Source organism: Halichoeres trimaculatus, unplaced genomic scaffold (assembly GCF_033239565.1).
Source record: "Halichoeres trimaculatus isolate MK-OKI-2021-1 unplaced genomic scaffold, fHalTri1.1 fHalTri1_scaffold_21, whole genome shotgun sequence".
NCBI lineage: Eukaryota > Metazoa > Chordata > Actinopteri > Labriformes > Labridae > Halichoeres > Halichoeres trimaculatus.
The window spans coordinates 12,695,487-12,711,815 of NW_027437199.1; the positions used below are offsets into that span (position 1 = coordinate 12,695,487).

At 40.3% G+C, this 16,329-nt stretch overlaps 1 protein-coding gene across 3 annotated transcripts in view; it reads right to left on the bottom strand.

Annotated features, from left to right (window-relative positions):
- Positions 1 to 16,329, bottom strand: part of nap1l1 (nucleosome assembly protein 1-like 1) — a 33,049-nt gene that overhangs the window by 11,805 nt on the left and 4,915 nt on the right. For all 3 annotated transcript variants that reach the window (XM_074697976.1, XM_074697974.1, XM_074697975.1), the window contains exons 2-5: positions 13,030 to 13,068; positions 11,190 to 11,278; positions 8,206 to 8,308; positions 1,892 to 2,033 (exon numbers count right to left, since the gene is read on the bottom strand). In XM_074697976.1, the coding sequence (XP_074554077.1) occupies positions 1,892 to 2,033; positions 8,206 to 8,308; positions 11,190 to 11,278; positions 13,030 to 13,046 (351 nt within the window). In that variant the 5' untranslated portion in view covers positions 13,047 to 13,068. The remainder of the gene's footprint in view (positions 1 to 1,891; positions 2,034 to 8,205; positions 8,309 to 11,189; positions 11,279 to 13,029; positions 13,069 to 16,329) is intronic.

Genomic DNA, 16,329 nt, shown 5'->3' on the forward strand with positions numbered 1-16,329 from the left:
CAGTCATACTTGGTTCTGACTCGTCTTCAGGTTGGTAATCACTCAGAAAAAAACTCAAAACGAAGCACTGTTTACTTAACATGATGTTTTTTTTTTCACATATAACACCGAGGGTAAATGATATAGCTTTGGTTTACAGGGCAGGCTTTTGGTGCTCCTTAAGAAATTGTGAAACATTTGGAGGCGTCATATTAAATCTCTGCAGCCATTGCCCCAAAAACGATGTCTTTGTAATTGTTGTAGTAGCGTTTATGTCTTTTGTAAACGATGTCTTTGTAATTGTTATAGTAGCGTTTATGTCTTTTGTAGAGCCAATTAATCGGGCGGGGCGATTAATCGGGCGGGGCGATTAATCGGGCGGGGCGATTGATCGGGCAGGGCGATTGATCAGGCGGGGGGATTAATCGGCGATTAACGTTCCTTGTTTTAATTTAATAGTGTTCTGTCTCTGTCTTGAATCATATGGGTATTATAATGATTTGTGATTATATACAGTACATATCCTGTGTATATCAATGAATTTATTATTTATACCAGATATCGGCCGATATACCGGATATCAGTCGATATATTGCATATTGGCTTTTTTTTGCCCCCAGTATCGGTATCGGCATCGGTCCCAAAAATCCCATATTGATCGGGCTCTAGTCTTTTGTCCTAAAGAATCAGTTGCTGGGACATGGACACAATGAATGTTGAATTTTTTAGTATGTGACGTGTCATTGCAAGCGAAACTTTGGAAAAACTGACCTCGGTCAAAAAAATAAAGCCGCAACTTTGCTCAGTGAAAGAACGTCGCTGGTGTGAAAGCTTGCATTGAAAAACGGTAGGTTAAAAAAAATAATAATGTGCTAAATATTTGCGTGAAAAGTATGTGTCTGGTGTGCAAAGGGCTTAATGCTCGCATGCTTGAGATTGTAATGAATCCCTTCAGTTGAGTTAACTCAACCATTCAACCAGACAAGACCCACATACAACTTTATCTCCACTTCCTTTGTTTAAAACTCAGTAAGATGCCATCTATGCCAGCTTACATCCTGGTAGTACAGCGTTTAACACCTTAATAACTGAAGTATCAAAATGTTTTCCTATCTTTCTAACTTACTGTACCATTCCTGCACATCACTGCACGGAAATAATGATTTAAAATGAGTTTGTTGATGACAGCTCCACTTTCTCTGCGCTGCATAGTGTGTATAAAAAACGTGATGTCTGGACATAACCGGATATAAATTTAATTGAATTTGACTTCATTTCAACTCAGCTTTCAGAAAATTGCAGTGAACAATTTTCCACATTTGAGCCAGACAGCTGACATATTAACACTTTGAAATGTTTATTGAAGCAGCAGAATATTGTGTCTGGCATCAAGGCTCCATCCTAATCGTTCCTCACAGATTTATTTCATGAGCGATGAGCTGATAATATTTTTAACCCATGAGCCAAAGCTGGGAAGGTGTTGGTGCAGAGGGTTTTAGTGCAGCTCTGGTAGGGAAGTGGTGGCATTGACAGAACAGAGAGAGTGGATATCTGTCCACCCTGCAAAGGATGGTGTGTTTTCTTTGATTTCTTGAACTGTAACCAACAATCAAATTTACAGCTACCATTCATGTTTTCACAGCTCTTTGATTTACAGGGAACATCTGAGCTCTGGAGTCAATCAGTGGAGCTACAACAAAATCTGGAGAGCACTTTGTCAATCAAAGGAATGTTATTTAGGTATTTACCACATAAAATCATTTCATCAAACCCTTTTGTTTGAGTCTATAAAGTTAAATAAAAGACACATTTAAAAACAGTCTTTACCATTTCTGTGTTAATTGTTTCAAAACTTTTTTTTAAAGAGGCACAAAATGTATCTGAAGATCAGAAAGTCAAAACACAGACGTACTTTGTCGAAGTAGGGCTGGTAGAGGGCAGCGTACTTTCTCTCCAGCTCGTGTACTTCCTCGTAGAACTTTGCTTCAATGTGGGCACATTTGACCTGCAGGTTCTTGAGGGCATTTACACGCCTCTTTACAACCTTTGGTAAACTGTGGAAAGAGACAGGAACAAGGAACACATAAGCACAAGCCATAATTAAGTTATAACAGCTGATTGTATTTCTCTGTGGTTTGTTTGTTCTTCATACAAAGCTAAAGATACATTTTTAATTCCATCATTTTGTGATGCATCGCTTCAGGCCATCTAGTTTTAGAAACTCAATGCATAACCTGCACAACAGGGAGAAAATATTAGCAGAAGGGGCCCTGCCCCAGAGGTTAAGCTGAGAGGAGCTTTAGAGAAACACACACAGCTGAGCAGCTTTGTCCCCAGAGAATCTGAAATAAGTCAGGTTGGCCTTTTACACGCTGTAAACAAACTGCAGATCAGTGAGGCAGATCTCCATATGAGACCTGTTCTTGGCATAGTTTGAGTCAAGAAATTAAATCTCATTTGTACACTGATTTATTGGTTTAGGATCAAGAGGTTTGAAGCCTGCTTCCTGGTGTGGATGATGTAAACAGTTAGCCTACATTAGCATCATATTGGTAAACAGTGTGGCTGAAATGTTAGTTTATGTGAGCATGCTGATTCAACAGCAGACTTTGATATTCTTATGTTGAGATCCTGTTCCGCAGTCCTTTCTCCAGCAGCAGTGCAGGTAAGAGAAACTTCAGGTTGCTACTAAAACTTACACCATTAGTGGTGGTGATGGTAGCAGCAGTGGTAAAAGTTGTGACATTTTGTTTAACTTTAAACATGTGAAAACCGCAGAGCTCAGAGACAGAGAGCTGAGGAGGACAGTTTAACATCGACTCCCCTCCAACAACTTATTGTTCATTTATCATCGTTGACTATCGAAAGCCAACAGCTTTCTGAATCACTGGAACCATTTCTTAAAGCTGTCAGTATCTATAATTAAATAAATAATAATAAATGAAGATTTCTTTTTAACTATGGGTGGGAGAAAAAACAATTTGTGATATGTTAAGATTTTTTGTTTGATAACATCAAAATAGGGATTCCTTGTCAGGAAGTTTTTTTTTTTTCAAATTCTTCATTTCAGACTGTTTATAAGCTGGGTTAGAAAAAAGTTACCTCTTTTCTCCAGCAGAGGGTGAAATCTTTCTCTCTAGCTGTGTTTCCATTACACTTTTTTGCAAATTAAAAGCGACATTTCTGAAGTTTCGATGACAAACAATTTAGTCTTGCCGGTGTTTCCATTACCACCAGAATTGCGCATAACTTGAGTAAAGTAAAACATAATGTCCATCCAGACGCTGCTCATTAGTGTTTTTATTCACTTCTCAAACTGTCGGCCGTGATCACGCTAACTCCAAACAGGCACAAACAAAACACTGAATGAAAATCAACATCTCGAGCTCAGATACCCTAACTCGCGCACACAGACCTCAGCCACTCCCACCTGCTGCTCTCTGGCCCGCTCACAGCAGTCCTGTGAGCAAGGTGTGTTGTTATGACAACGTGATGTTTTGGCGAAATAGGTGTTTCCATTGCACTTTTGCGAGAAACTCGGAACTTCAAAAAAAAACACCTCATGAGAGCATAAAAACTTAATCGAAATTTGAGAGGTTTTTCGAAAATGTGTTTCTATTACCATTTTTTTATTGCGATTTTTACGTTTTGCACAGTTCTAGGTGTAATAGAAACACAGCTAGAGACTAGGGCTGAATGATTTAGGAAAATAATCTAATTGCAATTTAGCATGCGATTTTTGGGGAGTTATGTTTATCCATCCATCCATTTTCTATACCGCTTATCCTGTTCAGGGTCGTGGGTGGCTGGAGCCCATTCCAGCTGTCATTGGGCGAGAGGCGGGGTACACCCTGGACTGGTCGTCAGTCAATCACAGGGCTGACACATAGAGACAGACAACCATTCACTCACACACTCACACCTACGGACAATTTTGAGTGACCAATTAACCTGGTGAGCATGTTTTTGGACTGTGGGAGGAAGCCGGAGAACCAGGGGAGCTGCAAACTCCACACAGAAAGGCCCACTGGGCGGGGTGGGGATTTGAACCGGTGACCTTCTTGCTGTTAGGCCATTTATCTTATACATTATTCACTTAACAGAAGCAATAAACCATTCTATAGTATGACCAACACAACAAAGGATAGTGTAACAATCAAACATTTTTTTTCCTGTTTGCCAAGCCTACATGTCATGTTTACAAGTAACATATAGCTTTATTTAACTATTACAATCACAGTAGAAAATTGACTGATTGATTTAACTTTAGGCCTTATAGACCTGTTATAAAATTATCATTAATTACCTTAAATAAAATCAGAGAAAGGGACAAAGCACTGCAAAACATCAGACCTATTAAGGACATTTAAATAAAAAACAAATATGAATCCTCTCGTCTATGGATCTCAAACTAAATCTCTGGCTCAACCACTGAAATATGTCAACATGTGGAGTGCAATTTTCATAAAATGAAAAAGAAACACTGAGTGAACATAATCTTAAATATTAATTGCATAGAAATCATACTGATCTCTCATCAGTAACAAAACACAAACTTAAGTAAATGGACTTTAATTTTTTTGTTTTGTTTTTTGAATTACAGCCTTTGCGATTTGAAAATTGAATTCTATTACATTGCAATGTCAGTTTAAATTCAATTAATTGTTCAGCCCTACTTAAGACTCACGTGATGTGAATTTTATGGGAAAATATTGCTCCTGATACAGTCTGTAGGCATCATCATTTAACATATTCCCATGGTCTGGTGTTAAAAAAGCAAAATAAAAATCTTAAAACTGTAAATATCGAAGAATCGCGATTTAAATTGAATCGGCACCCCAAAAATTGTAATAGAATCAAATCGCAAGAATAGCATTTCGTCCTAGCCCTACTTTTAACCAGCACGTGCAAGTAGTGGCCCTGGTGTATCAATAAAATATACTTTGTTCTGCATCAAACACACCTGTGGAGACAATGCAGGTGTCGCCTATGTGCTGGAAACACTCAAAGTCTATTGTCCCATACAACTCTGTTTGAACAGCTTTCACTGCAATTTCTAATCAACCACATTATTTCCCTCCACATTTGATAGTAATGCTATTGCTGCCATTTTTGGAGCTTTTTGGTAATGACCCGTTTCTTTTCTGAACATCGTCCCATTCTTGAGCATCAATTTCAAGATGATGGTATTCCCCAGGCTCGGGGAAACCATTAAGATTCTGCAACGAGTCAAGTTCCTCTGTACTGAGGGAAATAAAAACGCCTGCACTACCCTGGCAGGGGAATACATATCTGGTCCCAAGTGCTGGAGTGTCGTAAGTGGTGGGTTTGTTAGTGCCAGACACTTGACAAATTGATCAAAGAGCTGCTTTCTGGTGGTTTTGAGGGGGAAAGAGGATCAGTGGGTGGCACAGCCCTGCAGCCAAGACACACAGCCACACTCGCACAATCTCAGAGGCTTCCATCAGCGACTGTATCGCTATTCTTGGGTTATTTCAACATTCATTTGCAGCAGTCACTTCATCCAGGAGTAGGATTATCATATGAGCATGTGAAAATGTATTCATTTAATCCTGGAGTTAATTTAAGAGGGAGAAGTGGATACAAACAGCAACAGCTCATTAGACTGTCAGATGAACTCCTGAAACTCACAGACAACAAGTCGTGTTACAGAGTTTTGGATGGTGATGTGTGAGCATGAGAATTGGAAATGTCCTGACTCTACAGCAGTCAACAGCGCGATGTCTTCTGTCATGGAAACAACTCTCAGGGCATGAGGTGGGCGTCCAACACCAGCATAATCATCACAAATCGCCGGCAGAAGATGTGCTCTGTGCAACAGCTCAGGAAGTTCAACCTGCCTGAGGAGCCGCTGATCTAATTCTACTCCTCAGAGATCCAGTCTGTTCTGTGCTTATCAATCACTGTCTGCAGTCTGTTCCTGTCTCGTTTGGTGGCTGATCCAAGTCTGTCAGAGCTGCGGGGAAAGTGGCATTAAGGCCAAGCTGCCCTCCTTCAGGACATGTGCGTCTCCTGAGACAGGAAACATTACAGGCAGAGAGTCGCACCAAAGAGAAAAACATTCATTTTTTCCAGATCTGGGAGGTGATCCAGCGCTCCAGACTTTGTGGATCACTTTGAAATCAAATGGCCTCAACATTCTCTTCCTTTCTTCCTTCATTTCTGTTAACTTCTCTGTCAAAGCCTGACAGATGGCTGTTAAACTAAAGTCTGGTCCTGCTCACAGTTTCTGCCTGTTTAAAGGTTTTCCTTGCCAAGTGCTTTGCTCACAGTGCATTCAAGTTTGCTCTCTACAGGTGATCTATTCAGGAGTACAGTCTAGACCTGCTCTTTCTGTAGTGTTGAGACATCTCTTTTTTTAATTTTATCATCATCTATTGATTGTCACCATCCTCTTAATACAGCCGTGTAAACAAATACTAATCAGAATAGCCCACATTCTCTTCAAAGGCTCATATTTATTGTTCTCTGCAGAGTACTTGTTAATTTTTGTCCATGCACACCAAGCCATTACAATCATTATGATCCCTATTTTCCCAAACAAGCTCTAAAAGCAGAGTGACTTTCACAGGTTGGTTGCAGACAATATAAAAAAAGCTCCTGCAGATTACATATCACAGTTTTAGTATAAGCCTGTGTCACTGCTGTGTCTGTTTACAGCCACAGCGTTCACTTTAGGAGGCTTCTGGTTTTGCATTAACGTGAAAGATTCAGACTGTGAAGCCAAGTACTACAAGTTAAATTCATGGCTAAACTGCCTGTTACAGCAGCTCTCTCTTCTTCGTCTGTTTCTTGTAATTTTTTCATCTCTTTTTTTTTATCATTTTAGCATTTGGAGTGGGTCATTACTTTGTATGGTTCATTTGCTGGTTGTGGACACCAAACTAGTTTTGTCTTCAGTGATTTTTTTACTACTTTTTCTCCTGTTTTTGTCTGGAGATCCTACATGTAACCATGGCTGCATTGTTTACATGTGAAATCAGCTGTTAGCAGCCTGTAGCATGTCAATGCTAACTGGTGCAAGGCCTGATGTTTCCCCACAAGGTGAGAAGAAGGAGGTGAGGACGACGTGCTGGTTCTCAGGTGTGAGCTAAGAAGTGACGACATGGACCCGTCCTTCCATCTATCGTTATTGGGAACGTAAGATCTATCTCCAATAAGATAGACAAGCTAGCCTTGCTAACCCAGCAACAGACGGAATACCAGGAGGCTTGGTAGCATCATGCTATTCACAGACATGGCTAACGGAGCTAACACTGCTCATTAGCGCCACATTGGAAGAACTTCACCTGCTGTGAGCAGACAGGATCCAGGAGACAGAGACTGAACAAACTTCTGAAGAAGCTCAGTCCTGGACCTTGTGGGGCTGGAGACTGGCTGAACTGGAGAATGATGGACAAGCTGTCAGCATCTGTTTTCTTATGGACCTTATTGCACTTTCTATACACTTTCTTACTTTTGTTTTCTTGATTGCTGCTGTGACTCCTGAATTTTCTCTTGGGATAAATAAAATAGGTTTTTATTGTATTCTATTCTATTGTGCTGATCTTTTTTACTCTTTGGGTTCTGCTTCTAACTTTTTTTTCCTTTTTGCCGAATGAACCAAACAAATTATGCTTAAACATTAGCTGTGTGTCCAACAGTGTGTTCAGCTGCTCAACAACGTGACGCCTGTGAGGCCACATCAGTTTTTCCTCTCACCTCTTTGCTATTGAGATGATAAATATCTGATTAATGGCTGTACCAGAATCCCATTTGAGTGTATAAGTGTAGAGTAGAAAAGTTTTGTGTCTGTACAACAGTTTTGTCTGATTTCAGCATCCTGGTAGAAAACAGGAATATGACTCAACTCCACTTGAGCTAAATTTGCATAAAAGTACTGCTACTTAACGAGGCAGACGTACCACTTAAACTAATTATCATGTAAATATGCGGCTGGGAAGCAAAAACACCCACCCACCAAGTGTGTGTAAATGACAGCGATGACTGTATTCAGGAGTGGGATTCAAAATATCAACTGAGCAAGTTACTGAACTTTGGATTAAAAGAAATAGAAATAGAAATTCAAAATCCGAGCATCTGTTTTGTTCATTACTTATCGTTTTTCTGCAGCTCATCCAAACTCAAAGTGAATCTCATCACTTACGACATGTTTATCACCTCTAATGGGTGTTAAAGATCACTTCAGATTAGTTCATGTCTCACCTCTCCATGTACCCCGACGGTGAGCCGTTGAGACCGTCAAGCCTCTCCTGCAGCGCTGCCAGGATCTGTGGATTCTGCATCATCTGCACGGTCAGCTGACGAGCTGAGGACACCAAGAAAATACTGTTAGCGTGATCAGGAACATGTATGAGCTTATTTCCCCGAAAAATTATTAAGTATTTTTTGATCAGAAAATGTGGCATGCACAGTCTGTAGTGTAAAAAATGTAAACTACTACTTCTCAAAACACCAGATATGCCTGAAACAGACACCCAGTAATGCCAGTTCCTTCTAGCTGCTACACCGTGCTGGTCGATGTTTCTGCCATACAAATAAAACTGACTGAGGTGTGAGTCTCAGTATTTTTATTGTAAACACCAGAAGAGGGGGCATTTCTACAAGTTTCCCCTTGCATTAAGCGGTAACAGCAGGATGTCTTGCAGCCCCACTAGCTGCGTAATAACTTCATCATCCTGAAACTTTGGATGTACACATATCAGAGGACAAAAACAGCTTCCTGCTCATGAGAACTCATTTGTCTAAGATTTCTATTCAACATGTTTTGTTTCCTGCTCATTCTGCCTGTGGTACAATTTGAAATACACAAGCCCTGAATTCATTCTGGTTTATAAACTGACTCAGCAACAAGAGTCTATACTCTCTGTCTTTTGTAAGCAGACAGGTGACAGATGGTACAATCCCAGTGTCCGACACATTGCCTGCACCTATCAAAGCTCAGTGAGATCGCTGCTGGCAGGTGAGAAGATTAAAGAGATTGGAAGTCACTTTTCTCTGTTGGCATTCTGCTTGTAATGTGTTATCAGCTAGCATGGATCAGCCGTCCAAGGCACAGCATCTAGTCAAATAAATACACCTACACCCATCAAAATTCAACAACACAGGCTGTCTGCTGGAAGCTTTGATATGAAACTCTTCTTTGGGGGATTCTTCAGTGAGAGTCAGCTCCACGGGGCGAGTTCCCTCCTTTGAGGGAAGAGTAAAAGTGCATTACTCTGTTTGTCCCAGACCCACTTTCTGACCTCTACCAAACATTTCTACCAGCATCAAAAATAGCTGAAATCTCTTAAAAACAGATTACATTTTGGTTTAACACAGCTCCTTACTTCGAATTGCAAGGGACCAAAATCAAACTTGTTCCTGTGACACTTCATGTGTTCACACCCAGAAATTTATTTTAGAATAAGCATGACCTTTATAAGGCATGGGCGTTAACTCTACATAGGTAAACAAATCAAACTTAGTCTTAGAAAAAGATGTTTCATGTAAATGTTAGATTTTTTAAAAAGAATCTTTTAAAGAATTTATTTAGTCTTGAATCAGGGTTTCTATGTGTGTTTGCTTACATGTGTTTCTGTGCAAACCAAGCGGCAACCTCCCGTCTAAGAATATGAGACAATGCGGAAGTGCTAAAATCTGCTGTTCATCGAGTGTCCCCTTGAGGCTGGTTCTGGGGGTGGCGGAAGTCACAAACACACCAACCCAAAAAAAGCCATTTTCAAAGCAGAAATGAACCTATTTACAGCCTGGTTCAAAAAACATCTCCTGTCTGAGTCGCTAATTTTACCACCTGCACCAAATTTTTTTCTTACTCGGCCGTTCAGAGGATATTAAGATCGCAAGCTCCCCCAATAAGAAGCACAGCTGAGGATCACGTGACAGCTGGCGCCCTATGGCTGTAGGTAGGGATGGGTACCTTTCACATATGAAACGTTACAGTACCAATGCCCGGTGCCTGGCAATCGGTACTGGTACTCAATGGTACCAATTTTCTGTACTTTTTTGAGCTTATTTGGTAAAAAATATAAGTTTGTTAAATAATTTATATATTTTTTTTTTTCATTAAGCCATATTTATTCTTTAATATGTAACCTTATAATGCTGTGTTCATATCCAGCATGGAAAATTGCCTACTCTTCCACATGAGCCCCCTGTCATTTAGCTGTGAGAACCAAAAACTCTGGTTTCATGTTTTTGAGGAGACACTGGGAAACTGAGTTTTTGGTTCTTTAACGTTTGGTCCTCACAGCTTAATGAAGGGGGCTCATTCTGATTGGCTGGCACACGTTCTATGTCTGAAAAACATTGTCAAATATGGGTTTGAAATGCCTTGAGGCGCACTTATCGGTGATTTTTCTGCTATATGTGGACATAAGTATTTTTAAAAAGGAATGAGATGGGGATATTGTTTTCTTAAAATAGCCAGCTACGTGTATACAGACCACAGAAAACCACAACTCTGTGGCTGATGTGGATCACAAGGAGTTTTATTTCTTATTATACAAGTTTTTTTTCCAAGTTGAACTTTACCAAGTCTGATTAAACCCTCTTTAAATCAATAAGATAACTTTGGACCTCAGCTTTACAATCACTGAATGTTTAATTTTGTTTCAGGTGTCTAACTACAACCACAATGTGCAGAATAAGGTCTGCACAAGGTCTGAACCAGACTTCATGTTCACACCGGCAGGCTGTAACTGAGGAAAGCCTCACATGAGGTCTGGAAGGAGATTAGAAATGCATGAGTAATAGACACAGTGTGGTCTCTATGACAGATCAGTTGTAAGCAGCCGGAGTGAGCCTTCTTTAAAGTCCGGCTCTGAAAAGACTTATCAAACCAGCTATAAATACAGATGGCTAAATGACAGGCTTTATCCACATAAGCAGGGAGTGGACTCACACATGAGAGGAACTGTCCAGATCTTAGACTGAGCATGAAATGAGGCACAAACAGCTTCAAGATCTTCAAATAAAAACGCATCACAGCCTCCCAGTTCGACCATGATTTGACATATTATGTCATGCAAGTTCACTGCTGCTCAGATGATGACTGCTGCAGAAATCACATTTGCAGCTGGAGCATAGTGCTTTAAATCATCTTCTGCTCAGCTCAAAGACAAAATGTTGATCACTCCTTACGTTATACTTTGTCATACATCTAAGATGATCTTTGCAGGGAAACTGACCTTTGCTGTTTTCATCTTCCCCCGTCTCCTCCTCTTCCACATCTTCCACATCCTCCATATCTGCTGGGTCCATCTCAGTCTGGTCTTTACTGCTCAGGGAGACACAAAGAGAGGGGGAAGGTCAGCCAAAACACAGGATACTTCAAAGTGTTTATGACAGCAGATAATGAATACTACCACCAAACTGATCCTGGTGTGGTGAGAGTGAGGCTGCGGGCCACTCTGGCCGTCCTGCCCGCTGATTGGCCAGGGCAAACAAAAACCATGTTTGAATCTCTGTGCATTGATTTTAAATATAAAACCTGCTGCCACTGCTCCTTCAATTCTGCAACCAAAACAAAAGACAGGCAGCAGCTAGCAGACTGTAAACGGGTCTTAAAGCAAATCTTTAATGGTATCATTTGTCGATTTATCCTCATCAGCTTCATCCTCTTCTTTTGGTCTTCCTGGTCTGGTTGTGTAGCGTGATTTCTTTCACTGCTTCTTCCAATTTGCATAATCTTCATGGGACTTAAAGACTCAGTGGAAACACAGACAACAGGCCACAGGAACCATTAAGCTCATGGAAGAGTAGTTCCTGGAACCAAAAGTTCCTCTTGTTGAAAAAGAGTTAGGGTGTTTCTGATCTTTTGAAACTTTGGTTGATAGCTGGAGTCAGAAAACAGATGCTGGTGCTACAAAAAATTCAACAATTAAGCTTAAATTTCTCTAGGTGGAAACAAACTTAGTGTTTTAAAGCAGTGGTCCCCAACCACCCGCCAGGGACCGGTACCGGTCTGTGGGTCAATTGGGCCGATAATAAAAAATACTCAACTTACATTATTCTAGTTTGATTTTTTTGTCTGATTCTGAATGCTGTTTTATTTTGAAAAATAACCAGATTCTCTTCGTCATACGCTTCTATGACTCATTCTTGACGCCAAACCCCCAAGCTAGCAAAATGGACAAAAAAACACATCTTCGGAAAGTTTCTTTAAGCAGGGTAGAAGTGAGGAGACAGAAGAAGACCTGGCCCTTGAAAATATTGTCTTACATTGACCTGGTCTGTGGCAGAAAAAAGGTTGGTGGCTGCTGTTGAGCTGATGAAAGGGTTTAATGTTTACATGAACTGAGAAGAGAAAAGCTGCAAAGCACAGAAACACCTGAGATGCATGAAAGAATGAGCAAGAAGAGTCCCATTCCTGGGAATTTTAAAGTCTGATGCAGCTCTTCGTACCGATCTATGGCATATTTGACTGTGGAGGGAATAAGACCGACCTCCTTCCTCCTTCTAGTTACAAACCATATTGCCAGTCTCAGCAGTTAAAGATCCATCGGCTCCAGTGTAACTCCAGCAGTAATCAAAAGTGCAGTCCTTTGTTTTCCTGCCCATGATGCCTTTCAAAGCACTGAAATATGACGCCCTCTCTGAGATGTAGTGCAGCAGAGCTCAATGCTGAACACAACACAGATTCCCCAACACAGCCTCCTGTCTGTCTGCAGAACGAGGCTGAATCAATCACAGACGGTGGACGAGCACATGTGTGAGACAGCGAGGCCGCTCTAAATACTGGAGCATCCTCCTGTTTGAACTACGCTCTCCTGTTTGGTTTGAAGTGTTGTGACAGTGAAGATGTGAGCTTCTCCTGGGCGTGGCATCTCAAACAGCCCCAGAGTTAGTAAACATCATTCTCCTTCATGCAGGAGAGCCTGCTGTGCTTCCCTCTATCGGTTTAATCATGTTGTCTACCTGACCATGCCAGGACCAGTGGTGTCACAGCAGGGCATCCTGAGCATAACAAGCTTTAGACCAACAGAGGATACAGCAGAGCAGTGATGTGTTTGAGAGAAGATTACTTACTTGTCAATCTCTGCCATCTTCGCTGAGTCTCAGGTGAAGCTACAGGGGAGAGAAGAGAAAGTGATTAGTTTACTTCAGGACACAGTCATTAAATTTTGACTAACATTTGACTGCCACCAGATCTGGGTCAAACAGCGTTTGAAAATAACTCCTCTTGCTAATTTTAAGCTGCTTAGAGAGAGAGTACTACGGGGTGATGCTAAAGTTAGCAACGTTTGAGAACGACAGTTTTAAACAGCCTCATCATTTTTTAAACAACAGAGATAACAACAAAGAGCTTCTTGTCTGTGCCGCAGCTTTGTACATTTTTAACTCTTCTTTCCCAGAGTTCTCCTCATGTTTTGACATGTCCAGAGCTGATTATACAGTTCTATATTAAGGCCAACAGTGGCCTATTTTAGTGGATTGTGCTGGCTAAAACAATTACAACGCACCCTATACTGTACTCCAAGTTAAAGGGCCACAGACATATAGCTGTACGACGGGACGGATGATAGAATAAGCGTTCAAGTTAAAACACCGTTAGATAGTCACAGGCATCTATCAGGCCATTGATCAACAACATCATCTGTTCAAGTCGAGGATGTTGAGTTGACAACATCATTGTCAATATTATTTTGATTTTTTTTTCCATTTTTCATTGATGTAATTATGATAAATGGGATAATAAAATGAGTACACCATATCAAAAGCAAAAAACTTTAATTTCTTCAGAGTATTTAACTGTAATTAAAAGGTCAGGATCTTTTAAATAAAATAAATTAAACAAAAAATATAATAAATTTAACAAACAAGAAAGAGAAAAAAATACAATGAAAATGAAATGGACTCTCTTTTAGAAAAAAATACATGTCAATGAAAATAATTAATACTAATCAAAAACAATAAAACAATAAAACATAAAACTATAGCCTAAATAAAAGGGAGTTTATACAGTTCCTGAATTGTTTGTAACATGTACTTTTCCCCAGTCAATCTGTACTGTCTGTCAAACATTTTTAACATTTCTGGCTTTCAACCATATTGAAGGGCTGCATTTCTTTGGCAATGTAGCGGTCTTTGAGCGCCCACCATTTGGCGCTATTATTTTTATTTACTTTGCAGACCAAAAGCCTCAGTAAGAGCGGATTGTCAAAGAACAAGGCTCCGCTGCACCTCCCCTTCTTCTTCTTCGTCGCCACTTTTTTCAAACAAATGTGACATATCAGCTCGTTGGTGTTCATGAGCTCACACTTTGTTCATTCTGATAAAAAACAAAATATTTGCACACTGGGACTGTGGCAGGCGGCTTAAGAACCGTATCCTTCATGCCATCACTCATATTAGCGTGTGTTTCCTCCTTACCCCTCAGGACGCTCGCTTCAGCTCTCTCTCTGTGTACGGCAAAAGATGCCAAAGATCGCATTATTGACAGGTGCTCACTCCGCTATAAATCCGCTATAGAACCTATGCACCGGGATGTTAGGAAAGATAGACGTAGTGAGCCATCTTCTCATTCAGCCTCTTTGGTCGAAAGAGAGGAGGAAAACAAACATGCATGCACGTGTCAGTTTATCGAGGCTGGCAAACTTACCGGGGACGTTTTTATTTATTGTTCGGTTAATTGATTTATTGATTATCGTGACAGGCCTAGCAAGGGGTGCAATCAAAAAAAGTTTCATGCTCACAGACCTGATTTAGTAACTTGTAGTCATTCTTCCTTGTATGACCAGCAAAAGTCAATATGCTGTTTTCTCTGGCAAAAATATTACACTTCTACAAGGCTTGAAGCTAAATCAATAAGTATACATTTTACTGTGATTGTAACAGTTGAAGATATGTTATTTGTATTAATTCTTGCATCAGTACATCTCGTTTCATAACATGTAGGGCTGGCTTACTGGAAAGAGTTGCTTATATGCGTACAGTATCTTTTGTCGTTTTGGTTATACTATAGAACAATTTATTGTTTGTGTTTAGTTTATGCTGAAGATAAATTTCTTGCTTGTAACAAAGCAAAATGTTTCATATTTATTCATGTGTATGACCTGATAAATGCAGTTCATGTAAATTATCATGGAAAAATTCCAACTCTGAAAATTTGTCCAGTATTTCGCAACCCTGACTATCATCGTTTTCTTATTTTGCCGTTTGATGCAGTTAATATTCTCTTAAGTTTTTAATGTAGGAAACAAACAACTTCCAGACACAAAAATGTATTTTTAAGGTGAGATGATAATCAAACTTTTTTTCTTTGAACAAATTCATGAATACTTGAGTATCTAAACATCACGACCCATCCCTATTCAGAGTTATCATTAGCTAAATTCTTATTTTCCAAACGGATGTCAGCCCTGGTTTTCACATTCACTGCATCGCCAAAGGTGCCTTAAGCACATGACAAAACCCTCCTCTGGATATTTGATGTAATCTTTAGACCAACACTGGGAGCATGGACCAACAGAGGTAAAGAGTTTGTTCTCTCCAAATGAAGCACTGTTGGATTCTGCAGCATCTGACCTCAAACAGACTATTGTCCACTGTTGAGACTGTGGCAAATCACAGCAGCTGCCCCACTCCTGTGTCCCAGAACTTCAAAAAGAGGCAGAAGTGTGAGGCACTGGGAAACACAAGAGAACAAAGCTTCTCAAAGAACATGCTAGAAAGCATCATCGTAGGCATGTATCTGTAGAGAATCACACATGAGGAGACTGAATGAAAAGACAGACCAGCTGAACAGTGGTGTTTCCAGAAAGGAGCACAAACTTCACAGATTAATGCTAGTTTTCTCAAACTTCAGCCAGCACCATGAGATGAAAACACACCCATGTAATGCATGTTAAACATGTGCATTAACAGGATGTGGTAAGAAGGATGTTTAGGCCATATTGCTCCATGCACTATCCCTTGAAAGAGGAAATGCACATCAAAAGGAGCCTTATCAAGCTGTCAACAACACTTCACCAACAGCCTGCATCAAATAAAAGATCAAAGCAGAGCTGAAGTTTTCTTACTCAGAAAAAAGAGAGAGCTAACTGGCAGCTGAACAAGTTACTCTTTGAGACCGTCTCAACAAACTTTATATGTCATGTCAGCAATACAGAAACATTCCTTTAAAAGTGTGCTGCACCTATAAAAAACACTCTTGCTGTCACCATTAAAAGGTTTCTCCAGGATGCAGCCTGACTCAGCTCCACACAGACTTCTCCAGGATTCTGAGTGTGTGAAGTCATGTGTTTCTAAGTTAGGGAACAGAATTAGCAGCTGTCATATGCAAGGTTTGTTTGGGCTGCAGCAGGTTAACATTTCAGATGAGCTGCT